Here is a 14,961-nt window from a genome sequence, read left to right as displayed (position 1 = left end):
ACAGTGGATGGAAGCGATAGAAAGGGCAGACAGTGAATGGAAGGGGGAGAGAGAGAGGGCAGACAGGGGCAGACGGTGGATGGAAGGAGCAGAGATAGAGGGCAGATGTAGATGGAAGGAGCAGGGAGAGAGGGCAGACATTGGATGAAGGGGACAGCAGAGAGGGCAGACACTGGATGGCAGAGAGAGAACAAAGACAGATGCTGGATGGAAGGAAGGAAGACAGTGAAAAGAAGATGAGGAAAGCAGAAACCAGAGACAACAAACTGTAAATAAAATATTTACTTTTATTTTTTTGCTTTAGGATACAGTAGTATTGTAGCTGTGTTAATAAATGTTTATAATAGGTAATCTTTTTATTGGACTAATTTTAATACATTTTGACTAACTTTCGGAGAACAAAACCCCCTTCCTCAGGTCAGGATAGGATACTGTAACAGCACTATACTGTATTGACCTGAGGAAGGATGTTTTGGCCTCTGCAAGCTAAATGTATTAGTCCAATAAAATGGTATTATTTTATTTTCTATATTTCTTTTATTTCTATTTGTTAATTTGTAAAGTGGTGATTGGTTCTTGTTAGTTTTTTTCAAATTTACATCTGCAGTCTTTATATTTTGCACAGTACTAGGGGACAGTTTCTGTTTCTGTGGTGTTGCATTGTATGCAGAGTCTGGCATCTTGGGGGTTCAGTTTAATTTTTGTCTAAATAGCGTTTGGAATATGTCCACTTTGAGAATTTACATCTGCTATCTTATTTTGCAATGTATAGCAATTTGTTTCTAAGAATATTGCTGACAAGTGGTGATCGATCATTTTCACCGGGGGGGGGGGGGGGGGGGGCGTGATCATTTTCACGGGGGGTAGGGGCGCCAACTGATAGTCTGCAGGGGGGCGCCAGAGACCCTAGGCACGGCCCTGCTGGCAACTCTGTATATTGAATACATGTTAATAGAGTATTTAGGGGGTGGGGGGAGGATAAGTAGCACTGAAAATATAAGGGTAGTATGAAGAGTTTCCTGTATACCCATTCCTAGATGTAATAAATGACTGCTTCTTGGAGCAACTGGTCCAGGAACCAACAAGAGGGGGAGTCATTTTAGATCTAGTCCTTGGTGGAGGGCATAGTAGGAGAGGTAATGGTGTTTGGTCCACTGGGAAACAGTGAACATGAAAAAGTTTGAGCTACTATCTGAAATGAAGCCACAAAGAAAATCTCCTGTAGCAGCATTTAATTTTTGAAAGGGTAACTATAATAAAATGAGGAAAACGGTTTAAAGGAAGCTTGAAAAAAATCAGCTGCAAAGGTTAGAACATTAATTCAGGCACGGGCGTTGTTTAAAAATACCATCTTGGAAGCTCAGATCAGATGCATTCCACATATTTACAAAGGTGGAAAGAAGAAAAAACAACAGCCAGCATGGTTAAAAGGTGAAATGCAAAGGCTATTGCAGCCAAAAGAATGTCCTTCAAAGAATGGAAAAAGGACACAAATGAAGAAAAGAAGAAGCTAAATGCAAAGCACTGATAAAGAAGGCTAAAAGAGAATATGAAGAGAAACTTGCTGCAGAGGCTAAAACTCACAGTAACAACTTTTTCAGGTACATCAGAAGCAGACAACTTGGAACCATTAGATCATGAAGGTGCAAAAGGAGCATTCAGGAAGGACAAAGCCATAGTGGAGAAACTAAATGAATTCTTTGCTTTGGTATTTACAGAAGAAGATGTAAGAGATCTGCCTGTACCAGAAATGGTTTTCAAGGGTGATGATGAGAGGAACTATGTTGTGGATTAAGAATTGGTTATTGGACAGAAAACAGAGGGTAGAGTTAAATGGCCATTTCTCTCAATGGAGCAGTGTGAATAGTGGAGTGCCACAGGGATCAGTACTGGGACAGGTACTATTTAACATATTTATAAATGATATGAAAATCGGAATAATGAGTAAGGTGATCCAATTTGCAGATGGCAGGTTGTTGAAACACATGTGGACTGCGAAAAATTGCAGGAAGACCTGAGGAAATTGGAAGACTGGGCATCCAAATAGCAGATGAAATTTAATGTGGACAAATACAAAGTGATGCACATTGGAAGAATAATCTGAATCATAGTTATCTGATGCTAGGGTCAACCTTGGAGGTCAGCACCCAAGAAAAAGATCTAGATGTTGTAGACAATATGCTAAAATCTTCTGCCCAGTGTGTGGTGGCAGCCAAAAAAGCAAATAGGATGCTATGAATTATTAGGAAAGAGATGGTAAATAAGACCGAAAATATTATAAAGCTTCCTTATTGTGACCTCACTTTGAGTATTGCGTTCAGTTCTGGTGCCGTATCTCAAAAAAATATATAAATGTTCAAAGAAGAACAACCAAAATAATAAAGGGGATGGAACTCCTCTCATATAAGGAAAGGCTAAAGAGGATAGGTCTCTTCAGCTTTGAGAAGAGATGGCTGAGGGGAGATATGGTTAAGGTCTATAAAATCCTGAGTGATATAGAACAAGTAGAAGTGAACTGATTTTTTACTCTTTCAAAACGTACAAAGACTAGGGGACACTCAATGAAATTACACGGAAACACTTTTAAAACAAATAGGAGGAAATATTTTTTCACTCAATGAATAGTTAAGCTCTGGAACTCTTTGTCAGAGGATGTAGTAACAGCGGTTAGCGTATCTGGCTTTAAAAAAGATTTGGACAAGTTTCTGGAGGAAAAGTCCACAGTCTGCTATTGAGACAGACATGGGGAAGCCACTGCTTGCCCTGGGATTGGTAGCATGAAATTGTGCTACTATTTGGGTTTCTGCCAGGTAATTGTGACCTGGATTGGCCACTATTAGAAACAGGATACTGAGCTAGATGGACCATTGATCTGACTCAGCTATTCTTATGTTCTTATGTTCCTACCTGCCATGGTTTGGGGGCACCTTTAACATAACAGCATCTGCAAAAAAGGAAAAGAACACACAATTACATCAGGCACCACAATATCTACCACCCTCATTTACTATGACATAACATCACTTACACACCACTCCTTATTGTAACTGCCAGATAACTCTTAGGTGAAGTTCTGGCATATTACACAAGTGCTCTGGGATGCTGCTTTGAGATCAGTCCATTCATTGTTCTCCGCATCATCCTTTTCTCCTGCCTCCACAGTTACACTCTCTAACCATGGAAGAGAGCCCCTGACACATCAAAAAGCTTGCTGATTTTGGCAGAAGCAAGAAGTAGGAAACCTCATGCATGGTTCAAGGAATGACACTATCTTTCGAAGGATCTTGGTGAAATGGTGGGACTCTTCTGAGGCAGAAGAGGTATCAAGGAATGGACTTTGCAGCCAGGCGAACAGGGGGTAAACATTTTTGCTTAAAAGCACTGCCAGACCAGGGGCGTAGCCAGACACCCAATTTTGGGTGGGCCTGGGCCCAAGATGGGTGGGCAGAAGAACTCTGCCTTGTCCCACAAGTAACTTGGTCTCTTCCTCTCTCGTCTGCATGCCATATGATCTCTCAAACATCCCCCCTCCTCTGCATACCTTTTAAATAGCAGATTTTCACCAGCGGCGAGCAGCAGCTAATACACACTGCTCATGTTGACCCCAAATCCTTCCCTCTGATGCAACTTCCTGTTTCTGCGTAGGCAGAAATACATCAGAGGGAAGGCTGTGGAGCCGCTGCAGGTGAAGATCTGCTATTTACAAGGTATGCAGGAGAGACAATTGTTGGGAGTTTGACTGGTAGGGCTTGGGGATCCCTGCCAGCCACATCATAGGTGTGCTGCTACTGGGTGGGCCTGAGCCCAAAGTGGGTAGGCTCAGACCCACCCGGGCCCACCCTTGGCTACGCCACTGTGCCAGACTATAGCATCCCATAAAATTCTAGAACCTACTAAGGGCCCAATATTAAAAAAAAAAAAAAAAGCCGACTTCTAAATTTAGATTCCTAAATATGCTCCTAACTGAAATCTGTCTAGATTTATAAGCCTAGTGCTGAAAATCAGTGCTAAGCACTTGACTTCTTTTCCTGCCCTGAATCCGCCCCTGTTGCCACCCACTTTTTATGCTCCTAAATTTAAGAGTTTAGTGAAATTTTGAGTATAAATGTAGGCATTTAGCCCTAGTAAATTTTGAAATAGGCCAATGTTAGGAGCATAAATCCTTTGAATATCACTTAAAAGCTCATCAATTCAAGTACTTACCCAATGAAGCTCCATCTCCAGGATCCAAGTACACAGGTACTCATATGAAAGGCTCTGCTTTAATATGTATGAAGCATGGCGGCAAGCAAAAAAACTGGCAACCACTCCATTACCTGCAACTAATGGTTACAACACATGTAGATGTTGAGACAGTAAAAATGCTTAAGATTTTGATAGATGGCTTCCTGGTTTTCTGAAGAAACCAAGCTCTCTGCAATGGTATTGGCCCCCTAAAAGTGTAAATGAATCTGCAGAAAGAGAACTGATAGTTGCAAGTTGTGTCTCCCACCATTCCTTATAGGGATCATATGGCTCCTCCATGCCCTGCTTCCCCACGCTACTAATCTGCATTTTTTAGCCTGCATTCTCTCCCCTGAGTACTGGGAAGACTACTAGATGGGGTCGACTACCCCTTAAAGTTGTGGTGAGTCAGCTTATGGCATCTAAAATGTTAAGGAACGAGTGGGAAAAGCAGGAGAGGGAGGATTGATGTGGGGGGGATTTAGAACTGGGGGTATATTATCCTACCATATCCGTGTATCTTGGTGGAGAGTCATAAGAAACCAGGCTCTCCACCTACCTTTTGAATGTTGACATTTTGTACACTTTGTTATTGCTGGTTTGTTTGCATTAGCTGTTTTATATATGCAAATTAATAAAAAAATATATAAAATTAAAGATCCAAATATGTATACTTTGGAAGATAGGCAAGAAGATAGATATGAGACATTTAAATACCTGCAAGTCAGGCCTCTTTCAATTGAAGGAATCTCTGGATTGAGGGGTCAAAGAAAGAGGGTAAGAAGAGGAGCAGATTCAGGAATAATCTAAGGAAATATTTGTTTTCCGGAAAAGGTAGAGGATATGTGGAACTGCTTCCCACTGGAGATGGTGGTGAGGACATTCCCTGAATTCAAGAAAGCATGAGACAATGGGACCCTGTGCTAAAATAGCACAACTTGTGGCAAAATAACCCATGTTAACAGTAGGCCATATTGATAACTCCCTCCCTTAGAGGCCCTTTTATTAAGGCGCACCTAAAAGAGGCCTGCGCTGGTGTAGGTGCATGTTTTGGATGTGCGCAGGTCAATTTCAGCGTGCCTGGAAAAAAGGCATTTTTTTGTGGCCGAAAATGGACGTGCGGCAAAATTAAAACCAGAGCACGTCCATTTTCAGCATGAGACCTTACCACCACCCGTGTCATTTTCTATTTGGAACAGTAGAGGGTGGTGGTGGGAAGGAGGGTTATTATAGCTGCTCATTGTTATTATTGTTTTCTATTTGTAATTTATACACAACAGTTGCACAGCATATTGTTCCTTTTTATATTTTAATAAAAAGATTTAAATATAAAATCATAAGTGTTCAAGGCTTCTGTAAATGAGGACAGACACCACAGGGACGGGGCAGGGACGGGAATAGAACCTGTGGGGACAGGGCGGGGATGGAGACAGGGCCTGTGGGGATGGGGTGGGGACGGAGACAGAACCCACAGGGACTGGGACAAACCTTGATCCCATGTCATTCTCTAGCCCAAACATCACTCTCCTGGAACATCTTCCTCGGTGGCATTCTGCAGCAGTGAACTAAGAACTAGGGAAGTTCAGCAAGGCATTTTCACCCTCCATTGCCTCTGATACAAACCAGAGATTGCCCCAAATAATGAACTTACTGGTGATGTGTCTGAGGCATACAGTGGGGGAAATAAGTATTTGATCCCTTGCTGATTTTGTAAGTTTGCCCACTGACAAAGACATGAGCAGCCCATAATTGAAGGGTAGGTTATTGGTAACAGTGAGAGATAGCACATCACAAATTAAATCCGGAAAATCACATTGTGGAAAGTATATGAATTTATTTGCATTCTGCAGAGGGAAATAAGTATTTAATCCCTCTGGCAAACAAGACCTAATACTTGGTGGCAAAACCCTTGTTGGCAAGCACAGCGGTCAGACGTCTTCTGTAGTTGATGATGAGGTTTGCACACATGTCAGGAGGAATTTTGGTCCACTCCTCTTTGCAGATCATCTCTAAATCATTAAGAGTTCTGGGCTGTCGCTTGGCAACTCGCAGCTTCAGCTCCCTCCATAAGTTTTCAATGGGATTAAGGTCTGGTGACTGGCTAGGCCACTCCATGACCCTAATGTGCTTCTTCCTGAGCCACTCCTTTGTTGCCTTGGCTGTATGTTTTGGGTCATTGTCATGCTGGAAGACCCAGCCACGACCCATTTTTAAGGCCCTGGCGGAGGGAAGGAGGTTGTCACTCAGAATTGTACGGTACATGGCCCCATCCATTCTCCCATTGATGCGGTGAAGTAGTCCTGTGCCCTTAGCAGAGAAACACCCCCAAAACATAACATTTCCACCTCCATGCTTGACAGTGGGGACGGTGTTCTTTGGGTCATAGGCAGCATTTCTCTTCCTCCAAACACGGCGAGTTGAGTTCATGCCAAAGAGCTCAATTTTTGTCTCATCTGACCACAGCACCTTCTCCCAATCACTCTCGGCATCATCCAGGTGTTCACTGGCAAACTTCAGACGGGCCGTCACATGTGCCTTCCGGAGCAGGGGGACCTTGCGGGCACTGCAGGATTGCAATCCGTTATGTCGTAATGTGTTACCAATGGTTTTCGTGGTGACAGTGGTCCCAGCTGCCTTGAGATCATTGACAAGTTCCCCCCTTGTAGTTGTAGGCTGATTTCTAACCTTCCTCATGATCAAGGATACCCCACGAGGTGAGATTTTGCGTGGAGCCCCAGATCTTTGTCGATTGACAGTCATTTTGTACTTCTTCCATTTTCTTACTATGGCACCAACAGTTGTCTCCTTCTCGCCCAGCGTCTTACTGATGGTTTTGTAGCCCATTCCAGCCTTGTGCAGGTGTATGATCTTGTCCCTGACATCCTTAGACAGCTCCTTGCTCTTGGCAATTTTGTAGAGGTTAGAGTCTGACTGATTCACTGAGTCTGTGGACAGGTGTCTTTCATACAGGTGACCATTGCCGACAGCTGTCTGTCATGCAGGTAACGAGTTGATTTGGAGCATCTACCTGGTCTGTAGGGGCCAGATCTCTTACTGGTTGGTGGGGGATCAAATACTTATTTCCCTCTGCAGAATGCAAATAAATTCATATACTTTCCACAATGTGATTTTCCGGATTTAATTTGTGATGTGCTATCTCTCACTGTTACCAATAACCTACCCTTCAATTATGGGCTGCTCATGTCTTTGTCAGTGGGCAAACTTACAAAATCAGCAAGGGATCAAATACTTATTTCCCCCACTGTATATTTACAATTCCACTTGTGAAAAAAAAGCTTCACAAATGGAAGACTCAAAAGAAAATGATATTTAGCTCTCTTTGGTGCTGCTGAAAGGATACAGACAGCGTGGAGGACAGTTTTCAAATGAACTTGTGAATGTAACTTAATAGTTTGGGTAAATTCTCTAGGCTTAAAACTTTCTTTTCCACAAAGGATGCACACAAGTACATTTATACCAGTGGGCCTCTCCATTCTAACCCAGTCTTTTCAAAGAAAAGTATTTATAAAACTTTTCCCACCAGAGGCACAAAAACATACCCAAACACATGCTGTCTTGCTCTTTAGATATAAGTACACACGCATGCACTCTTGCACTCTCATTCTTCAGGCATACACACCCACATGCATACACCCTCACTCCTCAAGTGCGTGCATACTAATTCTTCAAACACATGCAAACTGTCTTTTCTGGTACTATGTTACTGTTTGCTTCATGTGCTTTTTCAGCCAGTGCTCTCCCCTGATCAGCTCTGCCCATCATGTAATGTTCTTGCACTTGTCACCAGCACTCTCAACCTGCGGCAGCCTCCTCACACTTTCCCCCCTGTCTTTTACATTCCTATCTTTTCTCAATATTCCCCTCCCCCCCCGGGATTCTACTGGCTCTCTCCAGGGTCCCATGCAGTGCACTCTCTGCCATGCGCGGCTCGTGCTGCAGGTATTTAAACAAGCCTGGAGCCCGCCTCCCACGGCCTTCTATTGGTCCAATTGGACCAACAGAAGTTATCACGGGAAAACCACTCAACCTGCGACTGCAGCAGACAAAAACACCCAATTACCCATGACTTAAAAAAAAAAAAACACGGTGGGTCATGGGACCACTTGCAGCTCTTCCCCTCTGTCCTGTGACTAAGCAGCCTTTCCATTGGCTGGCTCCTACCATAGCCTCTGAATTAGAAGGGGGAGGATTGAAGAGCTATACAGAAGAAGGCTAAACTCTGGAAAAATATGCAGACACTTTAGTCATCCTATGGATTCCACACAGTAAATTTACAAAGCTGTAGAATCCTGAAACAACATTCAGATAGCCTCCTGAGTCCTGAGCACAACTGACAGCTTTCCTCCCCCCGACTTTTGGGTCCTAGGCAGATGCATAGTTTGCCTATGTCTTAATCTGTCTCTGGTTATATATTCAGAAAGTAACTTTACCATGAGACACATAGACAGATAGCCTCAGTCCCTTATGTTTAATTTATTTCCAATGCCCATTGGGTTACAGAGAATAGAAACATATATAACAGTCAAACACACAGAAGTCAATATCAGCAAGATGGCAACATATAATTTGAAATGGCTAATTTAAATGGTTTCAGATTATGCATATAGTCAGTGGAACTATCCATTTAGGCAGTGCTGCTGAACATACAGATAGAAGTGGAGAGTCTGAAGTAGATGTTTCACTTACGACTTGTATTTTGTGCAGCACAGCTAGATGTGCGAAGGGTAAGTTGGAAGGCCAAATAGACACCTTTTCTAATGGACTAAGCTGGTGCTTTAATTGAATAAGGTACATTTCAAGAAGGTAAATATGAAGAAAAGGGGATTTTTGGCTGCATGTGTATGTTTCATATAGCGGTACATGCTTATGCAGTGTATTTTTGCTTACAGGGGACGGTCCTTGAGACAGCCTTGGTAGACGAAACATAATCATGTTGGACATTGCGTCCCCCACCTGACTGAAAACTTTCAGCTTTAAGATGAGTATATTATACCACCATTTGGAATAAAGTAGAATGAATAAGTTTCTTCATAATTTGATAATGAGATGGAATTGAATTTTTAAGACGTGATATGAGGAGGTTGGTGCTGTAATTCTTGCAGCGTTGAAATCTGAGTTGCTGTCTAGTTGCACCACTGAGGTTTTCACATATATTTCTTCTATATAAATATTTGTGGACATTGGGATGGAAGAGTGTTCATGTGATTTATTCTATAGTCCCTTTGAGAATTACTATTGCCTTGAAGACAGTGTTGTTCGCATACTTTAATGATGCCATTAGCAAGTGGTCATTACCAAAAATTATCATGTGAGCCCTTACTGCCACCTATTTTGTAAATGGTAAGGGCTCACGTGCAAATCCTGTGTTAATCAGATAACAAGCGGGAATGCAGACGCATTAATCAGTTAGCATGTGGCAATGCCAAAGTGCTGATTAGTGCAGAAACACCCACTTTCCACCCCCAGACACATTCCCTCAGCCGAAACATTTTAAATATTTTTAGTACATGGGTAGTGTGCACACTAGAAAAGGAATGGAAAACAAAAATAAGGATGGTATAATGCCTTTGAATCACTCAATGGTGTGACCACACCTCAAATACTGTGTGCTATTCTGGTCACCGCATCTCAAAAAAGATATAGTGGAATTAGAAATGGTACAGAGAAGGGCAACGAAAATGATAAAGGAGATTGAACAACTTCCCTACGAGGAAAGGCTGAAGTGGCTAGGGCTCTTCAGCTTAGAGAAAAGACAGCTGAGGGGAGATATGATACGGGTCTATAAAATAATGAGTGGAGGGGAACAGGTAGACGTGAATCACTTCTTTACTGTTTCCAAAAATACCAGGACTAGGGGGCACACAATGAAGCTACTAAGTAATAAATTTAAAACAAACTGGAGAAAATATTTTCCACTCAATAAGTAATTAAACTCTGGAATTCATTGCCATAGAATGTGGTAAAAGTAGTTAGCATAGCAAGGTTTAAAAAAAGGGTTGGATACTTTCCTAAAAGTCCATAAACTGTTATTAAGATGGGCTTGGGAAAAATCCAATGTTATTTATAGGATAAGCAGCATAAAATCTGTTTCACTCTTTTGGGATCTTGCCAGGTACTTGTGACCTAGATTGGCCACTGTTGGAAACAGGATACTGGGCTTGATGGACCTTCGGTCTGTACCAGTATGGCAACACTTATATTCTTATGTTCACATTTGAAACTTACTGTGGTAAGCCTTTTTATGCTTCAGTAAGCACATGTTGGTGTTTACCACAGCTTAGTAAAAGGACCCCCAAGTAATCTTAATAAATCCCCTTAATCCGTCTACTATTCCTTCCTGGGAATTATTCATCAACGTTAGTCCACAAAAATCCTACCAAGTTTCTCAGTTTATCTGTTCTTTCGATCTAAAAATGTCTTCTGAGCTGGTTCTGACCCCTGAATAGCAAAGTTAAACTAAAGTTGATCATAAAATATTCTGACCGATATATTTGAAAGATTTTGATATTGCTAAAACTGAATGGGGAAAAAAAATATCAAGGAGATGTCCTGAAATGTGCTGGTTCCTTTATCCATTGAAGCCTACCTAAGTCATGCATAAGTTTCATAAAATTCTCTGGGAAGCCTCCAGTAACAAAATATCTATACAATTTCAATTCATCTAAATGAATGAGGCAAGAGTAGACAATTGGCATTCAACAATAAGGGTTTCTTAAAGGCCCTCCTACCTCCCTCCCCCAGTATTGCCATTTAAAAATTGACCCCCCCCCCCCCCTCAAACTGCCTCCTGTGCTCCCAGCCCTTTGGATGCCACTAAATCTATGGACTCTCCGTGGTTGATATGGGGCCTCATTAGGTCCCATTTTCAAATTGGCACTGCCTTAATTTTGTAGTTCCTATGGCAGGACTGAGTCCTGGTGAAGGGCTCATGCAGGATATAGACAGCAGTGGTTAGCAGCAACAAGATTAGAGCTCTAGAAGGAAATGCATGGTCCTTCATCTCTAACTCAGGGCTCCTTTTACCAAGCTGCGGCAAAAGGGGGCCTGAGCTAGCGTCATAACCCCAAACAGCATAATATCTCCAACTCAAATATCGCCCCCAATGATGGCAATCTGATGAAAGAGTCAAAGCACATTATCTCAACATTGACTACAAACAGCATTTGAATAAAATGTTAAAACTCAGTTTGTGATATTCTGCACCTTTACTAATTAGCACATACACAATCACACAATCATGTAATCAATAAAAATAATAATTACACAATTTATAATAATATTCATATTAGTAATACTTGTCATCTTCTATAATTAGTATGGTATAAAACTAGTTATTAACAGTTCCTAGCAGTATGTTATCAAAGCATATGCTGAAGACAGGCAACCGAGGACAAGAATTAGAAAGAGGAACTTGTACCTCGTAACCAAAAACTGCATTACATTTTCACAAAGAGCAATGCTGAAACAGATCACCTAAGTGCATGGTTGAGAAAGGTATACTATTCTGAAGAGCAATATATTACTGAGAGGTGCACTGAGTGTACTCTCTGAGCAGGGTTTAACTTAAAAAAAAGAGATGATTGCTGTTAAGATCTGTGATTCTATCCATCACACAACGGACCTGAACTGGTATTGCAAACCTTAAACCCACCTCATTAAAAAGAGAAAAAAATCTCTCAGATTCAAATTTAGATTAGTCCTAGAGAGATCTTGTTCTTTGGTTTGTTTGTTTGTGTGTTTGGGTTGTTTTTTTTTTTTGGGGGGGGGGGAGCAACTATTCAAAGTAAAGCTGAGCTCCTAAATTTAAACTCCTAACTTAAGTGCCAACACCCACTATTTTTAGCCAAACTTAGGGGCCCTTTTACTAATGGATGTTAGCATGCGCTAAATGCTACATGAGCCATAGATATAAAATAGGACATGCAGCATTTAGCACACACTAAACTTTATTAAAAGGGCCCTTTAGGTGCTTAATGCTAAAAAAAAATCAGTGCTAAGTTCCTAAATATTTTTCCTGCTCTAAATCTACCCCTGTTACTACCCACTTTATTAGGCACCTAAATTTAGTGAAATTTTCCAGTCAATATTCAGCCTTCTACAATCAGTGTTTTTTTAGCTCCCAATATACAATGCAAGGACAATTCCTGGCACTAGAATTGAACATTGGCAGCTGACCATGCACGGGCAGACCACTAGGACCCACATAAGACCCGATATTCAGCCGGGACATGCATAAAGGCCTCTTCAAGCAAGCCTACACAAAAGGACTTGACTTAAATTAAGATCCTTCTGCGCTTCCCGGATCTCACCTATGACAGATCCTGAAATACGCTTCCTCTTTTACCCTTTTTGATTTCATCCCTCTTCCGGCCATCATTATACATTCTTCCTTAATTATAACACTCCATCCCAATTTACACCCTCGTCCCACTCTCTACCTCTACCACCTTCCTCCCTTACCCATCTTATTTACCCACTTTTTATTGTCCACCTCTTTATAAACTATATTCAGCTGTTTTATCCATTTTGTGTTATCTTGTAAACCTGTTATATTTGTAAGCCGCATTGAACCTGCTAATAAGTGGGAAAGCGCGGGGTATAAATATTACAATACAATAAGACACAAGTACCGTGGCAGCTATTTTTAAAATGGAACAGCTTAGGACAGGAGTGAGTGGGGTTTGCTCCTGCCCCCATTGCCATACTGGACCACCAGGGAAGAAAGTAGGCCCAGGGAGGCCTGTTCAGATGGGAGGGAAGGGGGCTCATATGTGTGCCGGGGGAGGGGTGGGAGGAGGTTTGCAAGCTGTGCTGGCATAGGTGGGAGGGAGGGGAGGACAATTGTGCTGTGCAGGCCGGAACCCGGGTGCTGGCTGATATTCAGTGCTGGCACCCATTTAGCTAACCGAGGGAGAGGGGCCTTTCACTAAGCCATGTAGGCGCCTACGCACACCCAATGTGCGCCAAATTGGGAACTAGCACCTGGATACCGTGTGGCCTAGGCGCACTATGCGCACTGCATGGTTACCGCGCAATTAACGCGTGAGACCTTATCGCTAAGTGAACGGGTGGCGGTAAGGTCTCAGGCCCAAAATGAACGCATGCCAATTTTCATTTTGACGCACGTCCATTTTCGGCCCCCCAAAAAGGCCTTTTTTGCAGGTGCGCTGAAAAATGGACCTGCGTGTGTCCAATACACGCTTCTACAACAGCGCAGGCCACTTTTTGGCGCACCTTAGTAAAAGACCCCCAAGGTAAAGTAAGGACTACTTTTATGCGGTCCTGCATGCCCAGTTAGCTATGCAGGCACCGCCACTGAATACTGACAGCACTTGCATAACTACAGGATCCTCCCCTGCTGTGCCCCCTGCACTGCCTTTGACCTACCCATTTCAACATTGGCTGGTCAGAGCTGATATTCAGTGGCACTGTCTGGTGAAGTGTTGCTGAATATCGACAGACAGGTGACAACAAGCGATTAAAAGCAGGCAGGAGCCTCTCTCTATTTTCAGGCATAAGTGCATTATTATTCTCCCTGTGTACAAATTCAATGACTTCTGCCACATCTCTATCTTCTTTATTATATTATTGTTATGGAATCAGTTTAATTGTCAGGATTATTGAAATATATGTAGCATAATTATTGATTATGCTGAATCAGATACACCAATATAAAAATACAACTTTAAAAACATATTGAAACTGCAGCAATGAAACTGGCTTTCATGTCAAGCCCCTCTTTCCCCTCCCTTTTCCTGGGAACTTCAGATAGCAGGACTAGTCAATTACAAACACTTAACAGAGACAAAAGGGCACTGCTCCAAAGAGAGATAAAACTTCCTTCTCCTCCCACCTAACAAGGACTGATAACAAAAGCATGACTAGGTGGATACTTGAAGGCTCATCAAGACTTCTGCAGAAATTAAACACAACTGCAGACAGAGGGTCTGGAGAAGTGTAAATCCAGGTACTGAAAACAAAGGACTCAGAGGAAAACCATAAACAAAACATTTGCCTGTCATCAGATGTATACCTGCCCCCTCCCATCAACTATCAGACAAGAAGACGTCAGGACACCTGCAGAAAGGAAAGACTTATAATGTGATCATGTGAACAGACTACATTAACCATAATACCTTGGCATTATCCAGTGCAAACCAGGAAGCAAGTGCTGAGGTTCATGTGATCATATCCTCCTGCAGCTTGCAATGTATAAAAGACATAAGCTGTTCCAGACACAGATCTCTTGGGACCTGCTGCTCTTTGGGATCTGCTGCTCTGGGGACCTGTAGCTCATCTCCCTGCTATGAGGACCTCTCCTGTAACCATGCGGCTCATCACTCAGCTCCTATAACAAAGATTTTTCTGTAAGTTAAAAACCTTTGATTTAAACCTGTTGCCTGACTTTAAGCACAGATTCTCTGTAAGATCTCTTAAAAGAACTACCTCTTGCAATATTATTTACATGATTTGTATATTAAATAAACCTTTTCTGAAGCTAAATAGGTGGTCTTTTGTGTCCTGGGTACATGCTTTTAAATCTTGCAGCACAGGATACTGCATTTCAACAGAGATAATCATTGCAATTGTGAATCTTGTTGCCTAAAAGGGCAACTGGTGGAGAATTATTCAATATATATCTTAAAACTTATAAATATTAGCTAGTGCTCTACAGCAATATCCCCAAGTTATAAGTAAATTCTTGTTACATTATCA

At 42.0% G+C, this 14,961-nt stretch overlaps 1 protein-coding gene across 3 annotated transcripts in view; it reads right to left on the bottom strand.

The window, feature by feature from the left end:
* RGS6 (regulator of G protein signaling 6) overlaps positions 1-14,961 on the bottom strand; it is a 495,104-nt gene that overhangs the window by 251,480 nt on the left and 228,663 nt on the right. Inside the window, exons 2-3 of one of the 3 annotated variants that reach the window (XM_030214494.1) lie at positions 4,204-4,322; positions 2,908-2,944 (exon numbers count right to left, since the gene is read on the bottom strand). The exons of the other annotated variants lie outside the window; for them this stretch is intronic. Of the exons in view, the coding sequence (XP_030070354.1) occupies positions 2,908-2,944; positions 4,204-4,247 (81 nt within the window). The 5' untranslated portion in view covers positions 4,248-4,322. The remainder of the gene's footprint in view (positions 1-2,907; positions 2,945-4,203; positions 4,323-14,961) is intronic. 3 annotated transcript variants of the gene reach the window in all.

This window comes from Microcaecilia unicolor, chromosome 9 (assembly GCF_901765095.1).
Source record: "Microcaecilia unicolor chromosome 9, aMicUni1.1, whole genome shotgun sequence".
In the NCBI taxonomy this organism is placed as follows: Eukaryota; Metazoa; Chordata; class Amphibia; order Gymnophiona; family Siphonopidae; genus Microcaecilia; species Microcaecilia unicolor.
The sequence above is the reverse complement of the archived record's forward strand: the minus strand, read 5'-3'. Positions and strand labels throughout refer to the sequence as shown.